The sequence below is a fragment of the Crocodylus siamensis genome, chromosome 4 (genome assembly GCF_052110815.1).
Source record: "Crocodylus siamensis isolate JL-2025a chromosome 4, ASM5211081v1, whole genome shotgun sequence".
Lineage (NCBI taxonomy): Eukaryota > Metazoa > Chordata > Crocodylia > Crocodylidae > Crocodylus > Crocodylus siamensis.
Window position 1 is genome coordinate 236,615,294 of NC_143398.1, and position 23,165 is coordinate 236,638,458.

The 23,165-nt window shown below is 42.5% G+C and overlaps 1 protein-coding gene across 4 annotated transcripts in view; it reads right to left on the reverse strand.

Annotated features, from left to right (window-relative positions):
• The window catches only part of LOC149867692 (TGF-beta receptor type-2-like), an 80,418-nt gene that overhangs the window by 34,979 nt on the left and 22,274 nt on the right, over positions 1-23,165 (reverse strand). For 3 of the 4 annotated variants that reach the window (XM_090045959.1, XM_090045961.1, XM_090045960.1), the window contains exon 2: positions 1,200-1,350. In XM_090045959.1, coding sequence (XP_089902085.1) covers positions 1,200-1,350 — 151 coding nt within the window. Of the gene's footprint in view, positions 1-1,199; positions 1,351-23,165 lie in introns of those variants that run through there. The other variant, XM_090045963.1, reaches the window with a different exon arrangement.

Below are 23,165 nucleotides of genomic sequence, written 5' to 3' on the forward strand. Positions count from 1 at the left end.
CATTGATTTGAATCATCTCAGTCTATGCCAAGCATGCAGTTGGTCCAATTAAAAAAAAAAAATCCAGGCTTTGTAGGATCATTTTTTCTCTTTGGCCCAATATGCATTATTTAATGCAAAGTAGAATTGTTCCAGCAAGGAAAACTAAGTGACTCTCCAAAATGAGAAATAGCTTATAACCTGGTGACTAAGCACTTTCCTGAGAGGTGGGAGACCTGGGTTCCAGTGTCCGTGGGCAGGTTCCTGGTTTAGCATCTTAACCACTAGACTATTAGATATGGGGGTAAGAGTTCCTTTGTCTTATAAAATGAAGCCAGAAAGGATTTTTAGCTGACACCATTGGTGAATTTGTGTTTAGTTTTGGGTAGACCAGAATGCCTTTTGATGAATAAACTATTTGCTGAGAGGTGGGGGGAAAAAAATCGCTCTGTCCTAATAAAGACTATGTGGGAGTTATCTCAGTCCACTTGTTCCTGTGGAACTGCAACCTTCCTGCCCGGGCCTCAGTGTCCTCCTATACAGAGGGTGGAAGGAGGTGGTGCAGGTTCTCCAGTTGAATGACATTGGTTCCCTGCAGTTAAAGTGGTTCTTATGTGAAGTGTGGCGTGTATTCATATATCTCTACCATATGGAACTCATGACCATGTGGTCTGACATCAAGGCTTTTTTGGCATGAGTTTCTGATGATTGCATTATTTCCAAGTGGTAAGCTCTGAATAATTAGTTTGGGTCTTCCAAAGTGAACAAGAACTTCTCCCAAGCTGAAGAGTGTGATAAATTAGGGCCTGAGTAAGGATTTGAGAATCCAGCTTGTTATTGCCCAGTAGAATCTGTTTGCTGGGTTGAATACATGGGAGCTTTGCTTGGGTAAGGATGCAGGATTTAGCTCAATTTATGGAGTAAAATGTCATTTTTCAGCTGTCTGGTTGGTCTAATAGATGATATCGCCTCTAGCATGCCGACTGCATGTCACATATTGTGCCCTCGAATGAACGTCTGAAAGGGCTGCAGTGCAAACAATAATTTTGATTACAATGGATGGGCTGGGGAGAAGGGTGAGGAAGATAATTTACTGAAAATGATCCGTGTGTGCATTTATAGAAAAGCACATAATTTCACACTCACCACTTCTGTTTTCTGCATAAATTGAGTACATGCTACTCTAGTACAAAGTGTGCTACAATAGGATGATCACTTACCATATAGCCACACAGATTTCATATGGATTCTCACAGTAGGAGTTCAAATTGCAGTTGCTGTAGCATACCTTGTCTTCGCACACTGGGATTGTGTAGTCGCACCACTTACATAAGTTGGTCTTCAGATTCCTTCGTGTCCAGGCATAACATGCTGGAGGAAAAAAAGAAAAAGAATTGAAGTGAAGCCATGTAAACTTTTAAGTTGATGATGGATTTTCTGCATCAGTCTTGTCTTAGGTCTTAGTTTGCCTAGGAATAATAATGGACCAAGCATTTTCTGTGATTTGCAGAACCTGCAGTCTGCTGGAGGGGTCTGAGCGGGGTCAGTTTTTGGAAGTGCATTTATTTATCATTTCTACCTATGGGGACTTTTTACCATCTTGTACCATCTACGCTTTTCCCAAAGCCTGACAAAGGGACTTTGATCCCAAAAGCTTGCAGAAAAGGACAGTTTTCTTGCCATTTTCCAGTTGGTCTAATAAAAGGTACCATTTTGGAACCAAGGCTTGTAGTTTTTTTGTATGTCTTTATTTATCCTTTTCACTTGCTTGAACTCTTCTGTCAAATGCATTTTGGATTATGCCACAGTTCACAGAGAGCAGATGTAGCTATGTAAGCACCAAGGAAGCAAGAGAGGTCATTTCACAGCTTGAAAACTCACAAAGACCTATTTTTGTCTCCTTTACATTTCCCATACTGCTCACTGTCAGAAAGGAAACATTTCCTTTTTTTCATGGACTTAACCTTCATATGTCTGAATACATGAAGAGTCCTTAAGAAGTAAAATATTGGGTCAGTCTCTGCAAATGCTTCTCTCTACTGGTCTTCTGAGAAGAAGGGGACAATTTCACTAGTCTGAGGCTCAGCCCCTTTTCCTTTGTATACTGTATTCTGATTATAAGTCTCTCTTTTCCTCTTTGACTTGTATGCCAGGCCCCTACTGTTTTCACTCCTGCATTGACTAGAAGTGTTTTTGTGCATCCAATAATGATATCGAATTGGAATACTTTTCAGTGCAGTTTTTATTTTTGCTTTTTTTTTTTTAGTGCATTTAACCCTCTGGATCCTACCCTTTGTTATTTGATTCTCTGCTTCGGAGAAGGCAATAGCTAGTTAAGGTCTTTTACGTATAGTGATCAACTTTTATGTTCAGGGAAAGTACTGCTGGTCCTAAAATTGAAACTGAACACGTTGGGAGTTAACTTGTGTGTAGGATTGACTTCCAGTGAGAACGTGATATTCAGCGAGTTTGTCCAGCTTGTGAAATGTCAGCCTGAGCTCTGCTCTTATGGGGCTCTTCACTGGATCAGCCATTAAACTGGACACAAAGAAACCTGGATTCAATTCCTGGCTGGCACAGATATGGTGTTAGATTATAAGTTATGGGTATGGTTATCTATATTACTACTAGAGTAGTCAGTAGCAGTCTAACCAGAGTAGCACGGTGTAGCGTGGGCTTGAAAACTCAACCGAGAAGCAGAGTAAATTAACTTGTGTTCTTATGGCTGGTCCACTACTAGCACCCAAGATGGCTAGTTTAAAGCTTTTTTATGTATCCCTGCACACACAAGGGATGTAGAGAGGTTTCTTTAGTTAGGACCTATTCCACCCCTCCTGTGGAAACGGTTTCGTTTTGGGACAATTAAAGGGCCATTGGCTCGGAGAACAAGTGAATGAGTAAACATGCCTAATTGTCCTGGAACAGATACAACAAGACAAAGATGCAGTAATCACAGGGGTTGTCTCTACTGCCTCGGTGTCGAATCTGGGAGTGCAGCCAACTAGCCTGGCTTGCCCATTCCTCCCTCTTCCAGGCCCACTGAATCCTGCAAATGAAGCAATATAGCTACTGTCAAGTGGCTCCGAGCACAAGCCAATAAGCTGGCGCAAAAACAGTGCATCGTCCCGTTTATGAGATCTGACGTGTACAGAGGGTGAGTGAGAGGCCGGGGTGCATTTCTCAGAGGCCCCCCTGGGCTCTGCATGGAGGCTGTGAATAGCTAGAGGCTTTGCCTTAATCTATGGACAGGTTTATTAAACAAAACTCAAAACACAAGGGCTTGATTTGCTGCCATTCCATATAAACCGCCTCTGGATGTCCATAGAAGTTTTGAATGTGAACCAGGAATCATAGTCAGCCTTTGTGTGGTGCTTTTTATCTTCAAAGGGCTTCACAGCACCCTAGAAAATAAATAAGCATTACCGTAATGTGCTATGGATGGTGAAACTGAGGCATAAAGATCAAGTAACCTCTTCTCCAAAACAGCGAGTGCCAGAACCAGCATCAGGACTCGGGAACTCCTTAGTTTTTGTCTTGTGTTCCTTCCTGGAGCCGTCTGTCTTACTCTAGATATTAGCATCTTCACATTTGGCACTCTTGGTGTTTTTGAAGGGAAATGAAAGTCTCCAACCATACATGCTAGACCACGGGTGGGCAAAATGCGGCCCGCGGGCCACCTGCGGCCTGCCGGTCCATTCTATCCAGCCCGCGGGGCCCCTAAAAAATTTAGAGAATTAATATTTATCTGCCCCTCACTGCCTGTCATGCAGCCCTCAATGGCTTGCCAAAACTCAGTAAGCGGCCCTCCACCCAAAATAATTGCCCACCCCATTCTCTCAGTCATAGAAGAAGAGTGAAAGGACAAATGTGATTCTAAAAGTTACTTCAGTGACAGGTAGGCAGGCAGAGAGCCAGACAGACACCAGTGCAAACTCTTGGTGTTAAATATTCACATTCAGATACTTCAGACTGCTCCACACTGCTGCCCCCCTGGACCTCACCTTCTCAACATGCTCTGTCTGTGCATAAGGCTGACTTGGCCAAAGTAGTTTGCAGAATTTAGGCCTCTGATTACTATAATGCATGTTTAACAAGAGAATATTGTCCTGGGGCCTATGGAGAAGCTTGCAATTCAGCAGTTATTTGGTCTCCAAAATGAAGAGCTTGATGCAAATATCAACCTCTTTCAAAAGATTAATGAACTGATGGAAACGAGATCCAAAAGAGTCAAAACTCTTTGGAAAGAGTTTTGTTTTAAAATAGGTTCAACATGTGATTCCATGAGCTGCTCTATAAGGAGTAGGTTATGGAACACGCTTTCTCTTTTAATAAGTAAAAATAAGTGTCAGAAACCCACTAAAAATCTCTTCAGAACTTTGTGTCCTTGAACCGCTAGCTCGTAGGCACAGTTTAACTGCCACATCACTCATCTTTGTCCTAATTAGACCCAGATGAACACTTTCAATATTAATACTCAGATGATTTAATAAAGCTGCACAAGCAGTAAAAGTAACAATACACTTCCATAAAGGGGTTCCAGATGTTGCCAAGGCAAATGCTAAACATCAAAATACAAACTTCAAAAAAAAAAAAAAAAGCTGGATAAGCAAAACTTGGAACAAACTATAAACTAATTAAATGTGGGCTGAGTTTTCCAAAAATAAATTGAAGCCATAAGGACATGATGTGATCCAATAACTAGTACAGTTAGTCAAAAGGACCGTGCAACAACAGTTCAGAAGGGTGGCTTGAAGTCACCGGTAGGTGGGTTGCTTTGGGCTTGGTGCCTGATTGGTAGAAACGTTTGGTCCCTCCTGCGTGAGAAGACAGTCAGGTTTTTTCTGTATCTGTTGCTGTGAATCCAGGGAGGTTCTAGGATGAATTGGAGCGGCCTTCTGAGCATCTGATGGAAGAAATGAATCACAGCAAAGTCTCTGGGTATCCCCTCCTGCACCATAGCCAAGAATTGTTTAGGTGTGCTTTCCAACCGTCTTGGCAGCATCCCTCTTCTCTCTGTGCTCTTGAGACCAGGAGGGACCCTGGGCTACCACATACTGTCCCTTGTTTTCTGTATGCCATGCGTCATGTTGTCCTCCTACTACAGCGATCTAGAACAGCTCTCCCGGCCATTTGTTGCACCAGTTCTGTCCACCTCAGTTAACGGCAGACAGATCTCAGCCTCTGCAACATGAGGCTCAATGAGTAATCCTATCATGGTGAAGTGAAGTGTTGAGATACCGCAGTGACAGTCACAGCCTAAGACTCTGAATGGAATAGATAGTACTCGCTAGGGAAAGAGTATGTGTCACGGCATATCCCTAAGAGGTCCTGTATGACGAGCTCCATATAGTACAACCTCAATACAATAAACCCCTGCTTTGAACAATCCCAACAGCAGGAACTGTTTGGCGTTGGATTTTTCCATCATTATGTTGCAACAAATTGACTAACCCTATTATAACAAGTATCCATTTTTAATTAATTTTTTTTCCTAGCCTCAGAGGGATTCATTGTAAGGAGGTTATACTGCATAATGAGATCTCTGTGCTGGATCTTCTGCAGCACCACATGTTCTATTGTCCTCAAGCACTGAATATCCATAAGCAATTAGGAAGAGTTGCCAGGAGTCCATGGTACACTGCAGACATGCTAGAGAAGCCAAAGATACGTCCCAGCCAAAAAGGTGATGTGAGCTATGCCGTCCATTTTGGGAAGAGGTGGAAGGAGCAGCCTCTCTTCTCCTGCATGCCCTCTCACATGCCACTCTACAACCAACAAACAGCAGACAAACAGAGAGAGAGATGCCCGGCAGACCTGTCCTTCCCCGCCAGCCCCCCAAGAAAGCTTCAAAAGCATCTGATCCATGGCCCCAGCTCAAATCCATCTCTATACAAAGTTAAGACTATTTTAACTTTTGAATTTAAAAGTTGCACTTGAGTTACTTGGACCGTGAAAGGCAGAAGTGCAATGCTTAATATGTAAACTCATGGTACCTTTTGAGTATTTGCGTAATATGAATAATGACATATTTTATAGATTCATAGATGTTGGGGTCAGAAGGGACCTCAACAGATCATCAAGTCTGACTCCCTGCCTAGACAGGAAAGAGTGCTCGGGTCAGATGGTCCCAGCCAGATGCCTGTCCAAGGACTTTCCTTGTTCGAATCACTATATAAGCCTTAGGGAATCTTTGTGCTATTTCTTCGAGGCAGGTCAGTAAGCTTATCACATCCGCACATTGCCTATGGCAATGCAGAGGAATGGAGTGGGCAGGTGACTTGATCGAGGGTATGCGGCATATTGGTAGCAAAGTGTGAATTCGAGTTTACAAGCGGTGGCATCTCAACTCCCTGATTGTTCTTTGAGGCCAGGTTACCTCTCTAGAAATGGTCATGCAAGCATCATGAGTGAAAAAGGCTTAGTGTAGGCTTGGTCTTCCCAAAGAAAGGTCTTGCAATACTTGAAGCAAGCAAATGGACACCGAAAAAGCTGAGGAGCTATAAAGGACCCTTTGAAGCACTGCAAGGCAGGACTTGGTTTGTACTACTTAAGTGCCTACATTTGAAAGTGGAGGGTTACTTTCTTTGTCCATGTTTGGTCCTTGTTTAGTGATGTCAAATGCTGTGTAGGCAAGGCGACTCCCTGTTAAAGATGCTTCTGCAGCAACTCGCATGTGTTTCTTATTGTGCCATGTATAGGCAATCATTACCACCTAGTTTGTTCCCAATCCACCTGCCTGAAACTAGGCTGTGAGTAACTGAACTGCACAGCTGAGATGTCTTGCTTGGGGTCAGCCCCCAGTAAGTTGGGGACATTAAGCCACAAGCGAACGAGAGATTTGGACAAGTTTAAGGCCATTTGGATCACATAGAGCTGGTGTGTAGCTTTCCTGATGCATCTCAACTGCCTCATATTTTCTGGTGAACTTGCACAGATCTGGGCTCAGGGCAATGCTTTAGATCTGGATTTCATCCCTGGCTAAGGATGCAGTACAAAATAACAGAGCTGCTTGTAAAAGTATTATGAGAATGAAAATTTTCTATCCTGATTATATGCAGCATGTGTTTCTCAAGACTAAAAGCAGCAATAATGCCTATAGGTTCTAGTTTCTCTATGACCCATGAGATGACCCTAGAAACCTTTCCTATCAGTAGGTTGATCCATAGCTGCATTTCCTATGTGCAGCAATGACCAGTGTCAGAGAGTGGATACTGGACTAGATCTGGCCTGATCCCAGGTTCCTGATGCCCAATTAGATGTTGAGGTTTTATGGCCTGAAAGGACCCTGAACATTTAGTCTGACCTACTGCAACAAGATATCCTACAGGATGTCCTTGAATTGATTCCCACTTGAACCTGAGCATATCTTTTAGAAAGACATCACGTCTCCATTGCAAATGTCCCAGTGATGGACACTCGTAGGTGATGAGTTTTTTGTAATGTCTAATTACTCTTGCTGTTAAAAATATTCACCTTTTTTTTAGTCTGAATTTAATTAGCTTTGTAGTCCTTAAATTGTATTACAGATTTGGTTGCTAAACTTCAGAGATCTCTCTAATAATGTATGTACTCTACATTTTCACCAAGATATCCAGGATATCAGATCCAAATTTCTGGAGCTGGAATGAGACGGAGTAGCAAATTTGCCAAGTTACCCCATGAGGCACATGTGCCATTAGACTCGGTGCTGCATTGTTGCGTATTTAGTTCAGAAGACAGAGGGCAGGATTCAGATGCATAGGCTCGCGTTGCCCTGTATAATAAACCGCTGTGCTTGGGCTCGTGTGTGTAAAGGCTGGAATGAGTCCATAATGTTTCCTGGTGAATAAAAGAAATGGTTGAATTTGATTGCATGAGACAGCAGTGCTTGCCAATGCCAAGAAAGATGTGCAGTATGCATTTTTTAGCCTACTTGGAGCCTGTTCAAAGCTAGGATGGCAATGGATTTATTTTACCATTTACTTTTTATTGATAAAAATATCTAATTTAAATTCAAATGTTATGTAAACATTACTTTGTCCTGCTACCAAAGAAACTCGAATATGCAAGAAGTGTAGCAGGGAGGTTCCCAAGTCTGCTTTAGGTGTTTAAGTTCAACATAACAGTTCAACTTTATTGCAAACTTCTGTACTACAGGAATAGAGATCTGCAGAATAGGACATTTATCTCTGAGAGGTGGTAATTCTAGGCCAATTGCTGTGCTTTGCCTCGGGTGTGATGTGTCAGATGATGAGGTTTCATGTGGCAAACTTAGGGGTACACTGTCACAACACACTTTGCCACATCTGTGCTAGCTTTTGTGCTCAGTACCCAAGCAATCCACCTATCACACCAATTAGCAGAGACAAGGACTTGGCCCAGAGGGAGAAGCCAGGATTTTTTTTCAGTTCTCTTGGACTTTAACGTATTTGCTCTCCAGGCCCAGGATCCCAGAAATCAGTTAAGACTGTTCTAATCTATCTATGACATTCCCTTAGTTTGACTGTCAACATATCACATTTGATCTTACTGGAGCTCACTTAGGCCATCTCAAGTCCAGGATTGTTTTTGCCTGTTTTTGCTTAAAACGTCCTACCTTACAGATCTTTCTGTTTCCCCAGGGAAATTGTTCCACAGTTAGTCTTCCCTCCTTTTTAATCTACGTTTTCCCATTCTGAATCCCAGCCTGCTCTTCCTACTCCTACCCTTTTTACCACCCTACGCAATGATTTCCTTCTCTGAATATTGATGTTGTTGGAACACTAGCCATCTTCCCAGCATTGTCATTTAGCTAGCTGCACCTGTTGAAAACTAGATCCTACAAAACCCCTATCCCATGAATAAACTCCTCTGGCCCTTGTATGAGAGAGGAATGCCTGATATTCGGTTTGGCTCTTTTGCAAGCTCCCACTTCACCAGGAAAGCTGTCGTTTCTTTCCTGACTTCCCACCAGCTTGTCCACAGCTTCCTGGTGCCTGTGACTGCATTTAGCCTTCGAGGGGCCAGTCTCACCAGAGAGCCACTGCAGGAGATGATGGCTTTTTTGCAGCACTGTTGTACTGATAATTATTTTCTGTATTGTGCTGCCTCTTATTTTTAAAAACAACAGCAGCAGCGACTGACTCATCGATCCTACGGTCTGTGAGTCAGCTTTTATTTCTGGATTCCACCTTTCTGCCCTTGGCAATGAAATGAATTGTACCCCCCCACACACACGCACACATACACACTCTCTTTCTTTTTCCTATAAAAACAAAGCAATTTCCATACTGCTGATGAAACACAAATGATTTTACTCTGCATGCTCTGGCTTTCATTTTCCATTTGTATAAACTCTTCAAATGCAGTGACGATGGTTGTAATTCAAGCCTATTTCTTTTCTTTTTTTTTTTTCCTTCCAGCCAGCCTTTCTGCAAACCAACAGCAAGGAGTCATTTAGAACGCCAACGTGAGCGTGGAAAATGGAGTAATTAACCTTTTATCCCCTGAATTATCGTCTTGTGCTGTCTAGCAGTGGGAACTGGGGGCAACCGTACAGGTAGAATGGGCAGTGGGGTCTGTGGGAGGAAATCCTGAGCGGGGCACAGAAAGAACATGTTGTTAGCTGGAAGAAGAGGAGGCATATAGGTTTGGGAAACCCCAGTGGTGAATGCTGTGAACAAGGAAACTGGGTCTGCTGACAGACAGTTGGGGAAGATCCATGTGGAACAAGTGAGGCAGAGTGCTTGGTGGCAGTGGAAATAAGTGAGTGGGGGTGGATGGCGGTTGCCTAGTCCTGTGAGAGAAGAGAAGAGCTGTTGGGTGGCAGGCGGAGAGGGAAGGGAGGTGGCCAGGGCACAGGTAGGGAGAGACGGCATCAGACACCCCCCAACCATTGTGTGCAGGCAGCCCCCTGCCCTCTTGATCTGAAAGCTGTTTCTTATGCTGCAGAGTGGGCTCAGCAGGTTGGCTGCAAATCAGAATCGGGGCAGGTGACCGAAGCAGAAGGTTTGATGGCAAATACATGCTCCACCCATTCTAGAGACCAGCCACTTCCATAGCAATGCTGCCAGCTCCATTCCTGTCCTGAGATTTCTTGCGGCATGACTGGTGACACATAGGTGCGTTCTGGTGATAATGCAAGCAAAACAGGAGCTGGTTTGCAGCTTTGGGGGTGGAGTCTGGTCCTTGCTGCCTGTAGGCAACTCTGGGAAGGCTACCGTTAAGTCAGAGCAGCCTCGAGGCTGCTTTAACTTCTGTCAAGGGCCATTTGGGCTCTACAGCAGCCCAAGGTCCAGGCAGCACCACATGGAAAGTTTCTTCTGTTCCTCCTCCTGCAGGGTTTGCCCTCTGTTGTGTCCCACCTATGGGTCTGAAGGACATGATGTGCTCCTGGCCTTAGCTCAGAGTATACTATGTGCACACAAAGCATAATGCATCAGGCCAGCCAAACACATCCCTTGCAGAGTCTCTGGGGCGCATGAAAGCCTCAAGCTTTTTTGCATAGAGGTGGGAGGCACAAGGTCCTGTCAGCTTGCCAACCACCTCTCATCTCATCTCTGAGTCATGCCACTTCCAGGTTCCTCTTTATCGGGCAATGCATTTTAGATCAGTAGGACTGGAGTGTTAAAGGGATTTAGATGCCTAAAGAGGCAGGTGGGTACCTCCCATTAGAGACTCGGGTCCCAAAGGGTGTTAGAGAAGCCCATTCAGCACCTGGATCTCAATAGTAGTGTTAAGAACCTGGGGCTGAGCCTGCCCACTGCGATCACTGAAAGAGCAGAGTGAATCATTCAAGATAAATAATGGGATCATCAGTCTCAGGCTCTGCTGTGCACAAAGGACTCCATTCATTGTGAATGTACAAAGGGCCCTGAGGATACAGCAGCCAACACCTACGCTGCACAGGAACTGTTACAACTCTTGCCCTGCTCCTCGCTCTCCTTCGGGAGCGGCATGGGGGTGCGATGTTGGGCCTCCTCCAATAGGCAGAATCAGGCATGTAGCTTCCTGCACCTGGGGTCTCTAGCAGAGTGGGGAAGTTAAGATTAAAAGCGGGCTGTGCAGCTGAGCAGGCTGTGATTTCCTACTGGAAATGCTCAGGAACATCTTGCAAACTGATCATTCTTGAATACATTTATTTTACAAATATTTTACAAATAATTATACTCATGTCCCCTTTCAGGGCAGCACATAGTACCTGGTTTAGAGCCAGCTGATAGGAAATGCTTTGATAGTTGGGCTGAGTGTGCTTGTGACACAAGTTCTGATACCCATTTCCCTGACTCGAGTTACTTCTGGATTTATGAATGACTGTGGAACTAGGTGACAACCCCAGCCTGAGTTTTGAAGTCTAATTTGTTTAGCTTAGCTAAGATAACTTGCGGTTGAAATTATTTTTATGAGCATTATAAAACTCTGTTGAGCTGATATTTGTGCAAATTAAACAAACAAACAAACAAACAAGGTCATCACAAATGGGGCTGAACTTAAATCCATTTTCAAGTGCAAAAGACTTCTGGGAGCATATTTTTCCCCTATTTTTTTCATGCAGGCTCCAGTTACAACCTCTTGGAAAAAAAGGTACAGATGGATTGGACAGTATTAAGCTACAAGAAATTGCAAGGCAGTGCTCTCCACTTACATACTGGATGTGATGTTGAAGGTAACAAGGCAATATTTCTTTATGGATTTCTTTCTGTCCTTGTTAAACACGACTTCTGGCATATTGATTTGTCATTTCTGTTTTACCCATAGTATTATCTTTTTAAATGTTAAAATTAGTGGGAAAAGACCTACAAAAGGTAATTAAAAAGGAAAGCTGCACATTTGAGATCTTGTTAACAGCTTGATATTCAGGCCAGCAGGCTCCAAAGTCTATTGAAGTCAACAGAAGACTCCCATTGATTTTGAAAGGTTTTGGATTGGGCCCAGAAGGGCAATGAATGCAAATAGGAGGTGCACATCTGGGGCACTATTCACTCTTGCTCACTGTAATAGCAACCTAAGGCTGTCTACGGGTGACGCTGCCTCGGCACTAGGGCAGATTCCATTCTCCGTCACTCCAGTTTCTATCCAGAGTGGTTCGGTTGATAATGGAGTTATCTGGCATGACTGAGAAGAGAATTTGGTCCATTTTGTTCTTGCTTTTGCTGAAACTCTGAAATGCCTCTAGAAGTTCTCCACAAAAATGTCTGAAAATGTCATACATTTCAATTAAACACTTGCTTAAGTCACATAAAGTTAAAGAAGAGAAGAACGTTCTGTTACAAGTTGCCACTTTTTCAATTTGGTAAGCCTTGCATTCAGCAAAGCACTTAACCAGCTTAACAGCTCAGAACTGATTGCTTCTTGTACTGCCAGGATTTCTTTTTAAAAGGTTTGTTAGGCCAAGCTGAGTTGCTTTGACTACAACTCTCAGCCTAGGAGAAGGAAAAACTAATACAAGTCTCAGCCTAGGAGAAGGAAAAACTACATTGAGCCACACTGCTGGACTGTATTGGGACATGGCAACTGGTCAGTGAAGGGTGAATTCACAGGTCAATATAAGCAATGCTGTTCTAAATTCTGTCAGGGAATATACAAGGTGTGGCAGCTTACTTGGTAACTCCTGCTTACTTGGTAAGATCTCTGAACTTGGGGATCTTAGTGTAGGGCCCACATTTTAAAAAAGGCTCAACATCCAGGAGCTTCCATTGAAAATCTAGCCCCAAGCAGTTTGTATATCAGAGCAATAGTACTCCAGGTCACACTGGACTTAAATACTGCTGATGACCAGTAACTGCAATATGCTGAGGCCTTGTTGTGATATTGCTCCTAAACTGCTGTTGCTGTAATAGGGAGTGTTGTTCGAATACAGGCATACCTCGGAGATATTGCGGGTTCGGTTCCAGACCACCGCAATAAAGCGAGTCACACGAATTTTTTGGTTTCCCAGTGCATATAAGAGTTATGTTTACACTATACTGTAGTCTATTAAGTGTGCAATAGCATTATGTCTAAAAAAAACAATGCACATACCTTAATTAAAAAATACTTTATTGCTAAAAAATGCATCATCTGAGCCTTCAGCAAGTTGTAATCTTTTTGCTGGTGGAGGGTCACTTAAACACTTAGAGGCCATTGTAGGGTTATTAACTGGCCTAATTTCAATATTGTTGTGTCTCAGGGAATAGGGAGGCCTGAGGAGAGGGAGAGAGATGGGGGAACGGCCGGTCGGTGGAGCAGTCAGAACACACACAACATTTATCGATTTAAGTTTGCCGTCTTATATGGGCGCAGTTTGTGGCGCCCCAAAACAATTACAATCGTAACATCAAAGATCACAGATCACCATAACAAATATAATAATAATGAAAAAGTTTGAAATATTGCGAGAATTACCAAAATGTGACACAGAGACAAGAAGCGAGCAAATGCTGTTGGAAAAATGGCGCCAATGGAAAAATGGCACCGATAGACTTGCTCAACGCAGGGTTGCCACAAACCTTCAATTTGTAAAAAACGCAATACCTGCAAAGCGCAATAAAGCGAAGCGCAATAAAACGAGGTATGTCTGTACTCATCTGGGAAAATTCCCGTGGAAAATGTTGCTGGTCTGTGATGACTGCTCTTACCAGATGGTGGTGTTGTTCATACCATGTAACCATTAAATGGTAGCGTGCACAGGCTCTTGCATGCAGTTTTAATCAGTACATTCAACAGCCATTGCGAAACAGTGTAAAATCTACTTTGAAGCACCAAAGCAATTGTGAGTTTACCCTGTGATGATTGTATTTATCCAGCTGAAAGTTCAGCAGCCGCCTGCTAATTACTATGCTATGAAATTGAAATGTGAACAGTTATGATATGTAAACCAAGGCACTGGCACTTGATCCAATCATGGGGCCTGCTTGAAAACAGGCAAAGGGTTATTATTTAAAATTCAGAAGAATCATCATCATCCTGCTATTTTGAAGGTAGAGATGCAACCCACAAACTTCCAGCAAGCAAAAGTCCATCTCGCTCTACGTGTGAGTGCACCAGTTCGTAAACGTATGCCCGTGGGAGTGCACGCGTCAGTCTTTACTAGTGCCGTAATGGGGAGGGCCCATATCCAAAAGCTTGAAGCATCCTAAATCCTCTCAAACCAAAAATTCTCCCACTTCCTCCCCTCCATTGAGTCGTGCAGCATGATTTGTGGGTCAATCATTTGGGCCTCCACTGTGAACCAGTGAAGAAAACAAGTCCTTCACCCAAGGTTTACTTGCTGAGAAAGCTGTGCCTCCGGCCCCCTCTGGATTACATCTCTGACTGTGGCTTCCAGCACCTCGGCTGCTCTCGGCTATGCTGTTTCACTCCAAGACGGTCGGGGTGCAGAGTTTGTTGGATAACTGATTATTCAATGACTGAGGAGGGGGAAAAATTGCTGAGTGCAAGACTCACAAAATGGTTCTGTCAGCACTGCTTAGGAATCGTACCTCCTTCATCGAGAGAATAAAGAGAAAGCAACTGAAGCTCACCGAGCTTGGGCAGAAAGTATTGCTGGTGTGAGATGTCTTAACACATGGAAAGTCATTCTGCAGCAGCTAAATTTTCAGGATCTCCTGTAAGCGTAGTAGGCAGCTCAGTCTCACAAGACAATAAAATTGTGCCAAGCGAAGCATCAACTTGCTGAACATAAAAGATAAAGCGAAGCTGAAGTGACCTCTCCAGGGTGCAAGCAAAAGCCTGGACAGTGTAGATGGGCCCTGCAATTGCTGTCCTGCGAAACAGCATGTAGCAATAACTCAGTAGCGGTTAGATCATAGGTGGCTGAGGGTGCCCACAGCTTACGGACTAACAGAGCTCTTATCCAGGCACTAGGAAGCTCCTAAGGATTCAGTGGGGTCCTAGGTTGCCAGTCTCAATAGCAAAAGGTGGGAGCCCTGTTATCTCCATTTTTTTTTTCCTGCTCATTTCTCCTAGGCTGCTAGCAAAGTCTTCTGTGGTTATGTTTCAGCTGCTCGCCCTTGGTCCAATTCCATTCTTTTCTAGACACTATCCAGGCCACATGGTTCAAGATGGGACCTCTAGTCTCTGTGGGCCATCTCCTCTCCACATTAAAGCAGCATTTGGCCTGTGGTTTGCTACACCTTAGCCATTTGATACAAGTAAAAATACTTTTTTCCCCCTCTAGAAATTAGCATTACACATATTTTCCTAGCTCTGCAGGAGCCTGAATCTTCATGAGTGGATGGGAGTAGAAGAACAAAAGGGCAATAAAAAGAAATCTAAGGATATTCCTCAGAATAGGTAAACATGACAGAAACATTATCTGGGTCACATTTGGGCAACAGAGTTTGCTCTGTTTTAAGTGCAAATGGTTTACTTATGATTTAGATGAACTTCCTGAGGAGTATTTGAAAATTCCTGGCACTCGTTCTATTTACCATCTGTTAGAAGGACTTTGATGAGCCAACAAAGAGATGTTCGAATGGAGTAGCTGTTATGTATCTCAGCAACAGATTTTGTGATCCACTAACGTAAGCGTCTTTCAATCCTTTGATTATTTTAGAACAATGATGAAGCCAAGGCTTGCAAAAGGATTAAATGAAAAGTAGTAAATGCAGGGGTCCTCTGTTAATTCTTAATGTACTTTATCAGACAGTTCCAGCATTGACTGTTCTTTCACATCTAATAAAACTATTATGCACTTCTCCCCCGAGCTGAAAATAGCAGCCTGACCAAGTTGAAAAATAGAGGAACCTCCTTCCTAAAGATCTTATGAAGCTTTATGAGCTGTCATACTTCATTTGCATTAGTCTTAGTGTCTTGTTTAATAATCTGGCACAGATCCCAACCCCTGCCCTTGAAGTAGACTGTGTTGAAATTTTCAAATTTATACACACACACACGCGCACACGCACACACACACAGAGGAAAAAGCTATTGGTGCTGTTTTTGCCAAAATTTCCCCTTTTTTTCAACCAACTAAAAATTGCTCAAATTTGGTTGAGTTGTTTTTTTTAATACAATTCTTCTTACCAGTTTGACATGGACATCATACAGTCTATAAGGAAACATACCATACCTTGTTCTACCAAGAAAGTTCCAGATAAAGTCTTTAAGCAGAATTTAGTAGAGAGTTCATATCAATAAATTAAAGATTAAAAAAAATTAGAAGAACCCTGTAACTATTAAAACCAGACATGCTCCCAATCCCTTTTGAGGAAAAAAACCCAGCAGACACAAGCATTGGAAAGCCAGGAAACTGAAATGGGATGTTAAACATTAAAGAAATCCAAATTTTTTAATGTATAGATGTGGCCAACCAATCAATTTTAATCTTTCAAATGGGGATACCACTTCTTGCTGAGGTAGAGACGTTATGAGACTTAATAGAGGGCACTATAAAATTACCAAGTACTATTAGTGATGAGTTCATAAGTACACACATATGTGTACGCACACATGCACATACATACACTCTCTCTCTCTCACAGACATACTCACACATTTTTATTCAATTTTCATGCTTTTGCACAGATATTCATTGAATGTGTCATGGAAAATCATTAAATCCCTGAATTAGATATACTGTATATACTATAGATATTTTTGTCAACAAATTAATAATACAAGTAGATATAAATTCAGGCAGTCCTTGATTTAACAGTGTTTCGTGTTACAACATTTCACAGTTACAACAGTTACAACATTTATAAATTGACCCTGTTTCAACTTTCTGGTGTCAGTTTCAACTTTACAACCCTTGATCTGATGCTATGCCATGTCAGCTGTGTCACCCATCTCCCTGGAGCACACCTGTCCAAACTTTCTCAGACACTTTCTTTAAGAAAGCAGCCAAGACTCCTGAGAAGACTCCAGCCAACAAGCCTTCAAAAAGTTCAACCACGACCCCTTAAAAAAGTCCAGCAAAGTCTCCTCAGAGGAGTCCTTCCAAATCAATATGATTGGTATTTACAATACAAATACATTAATGTAGTTATATTACTCATCTATAATTGAATGAGTACAAAATTCCGGGTTATTTTTGGTGAAAATAGGGTATTGGGCCTTGGTTCAGGAACCAATCCTCCATTTATAACATTGTTTCCTATGGGAAAATCAGTTCCGAATTACAACTTTTCAAATTAAGACGTGGTTTTCAGGAACCAGCTGTGCGTAAGTCTAGGGACTGCCTGTACATGTTCGTAAAACATTTCCAGAAGTGGCTAATGATCTCTGATTCCCACTGCCCTCCCCCCCTTTTCAATTGATTTACTGAAAACACTTGAGTGGGGTCTCTGTCTCCCTATCCATGTGCTCAGAGGTGGGGGGAGGCATGTTTTAATTAGAGTAGTTCCTGGAGAGCTACTCTAATTAAAATGCTCCAGCATCATGTGTATTAACCCCCTGTGCATTAAAAAATGGCCACAGGGTGCTTTAAGTAGACCTCGTTCAACAAGCTTTAGTTAAAGTGCCCCTGCAGCCATTTTGAAATGCAGGGAGTCTTAATACATGTAATGTTGCAGCGATGCTAGAGCACTGTAATTAGAACATGGATTAATCGAGTCTGCTCCAAACCATTCTAATTAGAACCTGTTGGAGCACATCTATATGCAGCCTCGGTTTAGAAAGTTTGGGACGTAGTCACTTTTAATAGTTATCATAGGTATGTTATGACTATGAGGCATCCTAGTCACTTGTAATATTTTGGCCTCCACATTTTTCCATGTTCTTTGGTTCAGATATTTCCATGATCATTTCATATATGGCTAATCAGTGAGAAAGCCAATGCCAACCTTATGCTAGTGCAGTTTATTCACCATGTTCCACATGTGAGACTATACAATGGAAATAATTTTACTAGAACACAGCTCAGCAAGAAACAAGCTAATATCTCTTCATACGTGGGCCTGTTTGTTTATAAAGAGATCCTCAAACTAAACAGTAAATCCTCTGTGCATGAAACCAACCACTAAGTTCAACAGGAGTGTGTGTGAATGGATGTTCCTGTCCCTGAACAGAGCCTGAATACAGGTACAAAAGAACTATAATGGGTAAAGAAGCATAAAATGGTATTTCTGAAGTGCAAGCGCAGTCCTACACATCCTCACATACAAGACATGAGCAACAAGTATTCCCAGCCCATTTTGTACCTGGTGATGTTTGGGGCAGAGGGGTGAAATGAAGTAGACATACTCGGTGGGAATTCCCATGACATTGGCATGGCACTACAGTGAAGCAGACCTGCTTTTCCCTGTCTTGTACCTGCTGGTGTACACACAGGGTTGGGGTAGGAAGGGACTATTTAGGCTGTGATAGTGTTCTAAGGATCAATGGGCAACAGTCACGCTAGCTACCCTAGCAGCCTTTAACATGAAATTGATAGGTGGTAGGTATCTAGCTGTGATGCTCAGGTAGTATAGTTCAGTCTAGTCCCTATTCTGCAGCAGCTATTCATTTCTCCAACTCAGTTCCTACCCACTGGGTATAGCATGCAACACTAGTCTTACAAACCTTCCAAGTGAAGGCCTTCTGTGCCAGATGGAATAGCACTGAGGAGGATAAATGGACTAGGACCTCTCACTCCTCCTCCACTGTTTTATGACCAGGCAAGAATAAAACTAATATACAACAGTGGACTGAACATGTGTCAGAGGGAATGAGCCCTGAAAGCCCTATCTTCCTGCACATCTGCTGGGAACATCCTGAAATCCTTTCTAGCACACTGGAAAGATGTCTGTTGACAAATTAAAGACATAACAGGAGTGGAATCCCAAAGGATCCATTGGTCTTTCTTCTGTGGATGCTTGCTCCATGGGTCTATGACTTGAAGAGAGTTGAATTAATCATCCACTTGTTGGCTGTAGTTGGATGTGCCATCACTTCCTGTTGTAAGAGGAAGGACCCTGTTATCGATCACGGATGATTCAGCTAAATTTGGCACTTTTTAAACATAGAAAAAAATGACTTATTCAAAAAGACAACAATTGAATCAGTGTCTTCTAACCTCGCTGCTGGCTTGTAGATTCTCCCAGTATAGAATAACTTGACAAGCAAAACCATGGAGGTTTCTTTTCTTTTTGCATTGTGATTGTGCAAAGACCATGGAGTAGTTCAAGTAGTAAAGCTGTTTTGAAATACAATATAAGGATTCACTCTGCACCTGCAAATGCAGATGTGTCTTGTTAATACTTAAAATCAATCAAATGCAGATGTCTTGTTAATACTTAAAATTCATCAGAGCAGAGTTGGGTTTTTTTAGGAATATGGATGTAAAATGCTGCCATTTATGTATTATCATCATCAATATTATAATGTAAAGGATAGCATTTCACAAAGCCACAGAAGAGTCAGGGTCCTTTCTTTAAGGAACAGCAAGCTAAGGTCCCAATTCTGCAGATGAGTTTAGGTGAGTTACTTGAAGTGGCATGAGTATTTGTAAGATGAGATCCTACACACTGAAGTCTGTGACTAGCTAGGACATAAGCACTAGGGAGCTGAGGAGGTAGCATACAGCAATAACAATCAAAATATTAATTTTTCCCGATCATGAATACATGGGCAAGGCAAAATACACAGAAAAGCCAGCTTGTTTTTTGGGGGGAAAATGGAGTTTTTGATTCAGCTGGTGGGCTTTAAGCTATACAGAGAGTAAGTAGGAAGCTAAGCCAGGGGCCTCGTCTGCAGTAGTAAGACACTGGCACGCTGGCCTGTGCTCCGAGATACCTTGGTCCTTCCAGGCTCCTCTGAGAATCTCGGCCCTAACAGTTTAGTAGAGATGAAATTGCAGCCCTCTCTTCAGCAAAGCAGATAGTGGAAAAGTGAAGTGAAATGCAGCAGCTGCCACAACTGGCGCTGGACTTGGGATCTTTAGTACAGTCTGTTCTTACTAAGAGCTGCAAATCGTGTGCTGTAAAATGTTGAAAAGACTTTTTTTTTTTAAACATCTTCCCCTTGATATAAATAACCCAGTTGTGGCAGGAATAACACTTCAGTTGAAGCTTCTTTTCAAAGTTCCCAGGATCTATGCGGACAATGAGTCTCAGCTTGCCATAAACTAGAAGATTGCAACGTATAGCTGGAGAAATTAATTTCCCAGAAGATGAGTTGCATTTGCTTCAGTAACATCAGCTGTAGTTTGGTTTGTTAAGTATAATTGTGGCTTCTCAGTTAGAGAGAAAGCAGTGTTGCTAGCAGAGTGTGATAGCTGTGTGCCAGGTTTTATCTTGTAGAACGGGGTTGCTGGGATAAGTACCCGGCATGCACTTTCATGTCTGATCTTCTGGACAGGTGACTGCTATCAGCACCAACTGTGAAAATTTCAGCTGATATTGTCTATAGGATGGGTCCTATAGATCCTTTCCAGAAATTGGACACAGGCAAAATCACACTTCTCTTCTTAGAGTTTACATAATTGCGACGCCACAACTTTATCCCTGCATATCCATGAAGACCTACGGGGAGATATTGGCCCATAGTCCGGGCCAGCTGTGTGCACCCCTTACTCACAGGTTTGATAATGCTGTATTGTGGAGTGGTCTATCACGCTGGGTCTTTCCAAAGGTAGGTTTATATAATAATATAAAATTATATAATAATTTTGCATTGTGCCCTGTACCCCTGGCAAGATGGAGCAAGCTGGTTTAGTTCCATTGTCAGGCCATAATAGTGGCTGTTTGTTTTAGCCTAGTTGCAATCAGTGCAGCTTGCTGATTTGGGCTTTAAATAATGTGTACACTGTTTTTAATGCCAGTGTGGACTGGTGTACCTGTAATAAAACACGACAATTCATGCTGGGTACAGGTACTTAATTCCTAATTGTATCCAAATATAAAGGAGTGGATTACATGCTAAAGGTTATTTTCAGAATCATCACTGAGAGGAGAGGTAAGAATACTGTCAAAGGAACTGATGGTGCTTTAGGAGAACAGTATAAACCTCCAAGGGGTGGACAATAGCCACAGTGGTATTTCTTCAGAATACAGAAATATTTTCATAGTTATTTTGTAGAAAAGCTACTGATTGTTCACTTTCCATCTAGTATATATGAGGGCTATATGATGGGTAAATACACTAATGACTTTACCTTTTATAATATATTAATAAAATGTATTTGTCATGATAGAAGTTGGCTGAAATTGTTTTTCATTACTGTTCTTGACAAAAAATGGTTCTTTGGAATGGAAATTTTGATAACAACCATAAAAATAAAATAACAAAGGGGCTGGTTGTCAAAAACCTAAAAATGTAGTTTCTTTGATTTTTTTTTTTTTTTAATGTAAGCCTAAAAATATCCAAAGCAAATGTCCAAAAAAGGTCATATTTAAAAAAAACAAACAAATATTATTGGAAAATAAAATGTTTTACATCTGGCTCTAAGTTGCAATCAGCATGCTTGAAATTGAGAGGTTGGATAGCAAATTTACAGTACTACACTGCTCCGGTTGCGCAAAAAGCTGGAAAAGCAAGTAGAATATCATTTACAGAATTGCTGGGCGCATTTACATGTGCAGTTCATGTGAAACAATAAACTCCGGCACACATCATGCCTGAGTTTATTGCTTCTGGTCACCACGTTTACACGTGTGCCCAGGACTGCAGCACACTGAGCTGGGTCGGAGTAGCGTTGAGCCCAGCTGTATGCCATTTGCTCCCAATTCTCTTGATTGAGAAGCAAAAAGGACTGTGGCCAGAGTGCGCTATACTCTGGCAATCCTGGCCTAGCTGGACTAGTTCTAGGGACATAATTACTGCTAGGGTAAATGAGAGGAGCCCTGAAGCTCGCCTCAATTATACTAACAACTAAAATTCTGGGGTTGGGGTGGGGGTCAAAAGAGGACTTGGAACCACTTGCCACTACCTCTGCTTGTTGTTGCACTGGTCAAAACCTGGCTGAAGGACACGAATCTACATCTACGAGGTTGTTGTTTTTTTCCACCTTGTCTCCTTGACTTCCTTATCTGAGGCCTGTCATGATCTCTTTCTCATTCAGCCTTCTTACAACACCTGTATCAGGTCAGGTTTTTTATTTGGAAGGAGTCAGATGCTGCCCTGGAAATCTCCCCTGCTCTTGCCAAAGATAAAAGTTTAACTATGGATAGACACCACTGAATAGCCCATTAGTCTCTTACCAGATTGGAGAAGGTTTTGTTGGTGGTGCTGATTTGTTTGTGGGCATAACAATAACATAACAGTATACAGTAGTAAGGTAATAAGTAATAATTCAATTAACTAGAACAACTGGGGGTACTTGAGAAGGCCCTAGGGGGTATGCATGGGCAGGTGGGCATGGAGTGCCGCCAAGCACGATCCCATGCAGCCATGAAGGCGCTACCCGCCCATCCATATCCATGTAATAGCAATACTACCCTGCAATAATTGCCACCACCAAAATCCTAGTGCAGTAGAATTGACATCAGAAGTATTTCCCAACCAGGCACATGGTACCTGTCCCTCCCATTTTTCGGATTTTTCCACTTTCCCTTATTAGCAAAATGTTGTTTGATTTGATTTTGAACTCTTGCCCTTAAAAATACACATGCATAATTATCTGAGCAGTTCTCTTGCCTTGTGTTTTATCTCAAGAGAAATGCAACATCACCTTCTAAGCTGCTCTGTTAAAAGTATAAGTCAAAGGGAACCAGTAAAATCTGATACATGTAGGATAGAAGTGGCAAACTTGTACCACAAGTGGCAGGGGCAGTCTCTGTGTGGTACATGGCAAAACAGGGAGGGGGCAGATAGCACAGTGGCAGGTGGGGCAGGGAGCAGAAAACAGAGTTATTTGACTGTGCAGAGCGCACAGATCACAAAGTAGAAAGCAGAGCCACAACTTGGGGAGGGACCAGAAAGTAGAGCTGCCGATCTGGTAGGGGAATTGGATCGGAGTGGCAGTCTGAGAAGGTCCAGGACTTATCTGTGGCATGCCTTCCAAAAAGTTGCCCTTAATGGTCTGGGGGGCAGGGTTGTCTGGTTAAATCAAGGAATTATGTTGATACTACTTGTTTAAGGTACAATAACCATCTTGACTATATACCTCAATGTGTTTTAAAAGAGAAAGTAGTTACCCAAGCCCTGCTTCCTTGACTTTAAAGCAGGATGGCACCTACTGGTTTTCATACTTCGATTGTCCTTGTTGCATGCTTTAGAGGTTCAACCACTTGACTAAGAGCCCTGTTAGCATGGGATCGAGCATGGGAGGGTGTTGTCATGTAAACTGGTAACTAACTCAAGGACAAAAAACTCTCAATAGCCTGCTA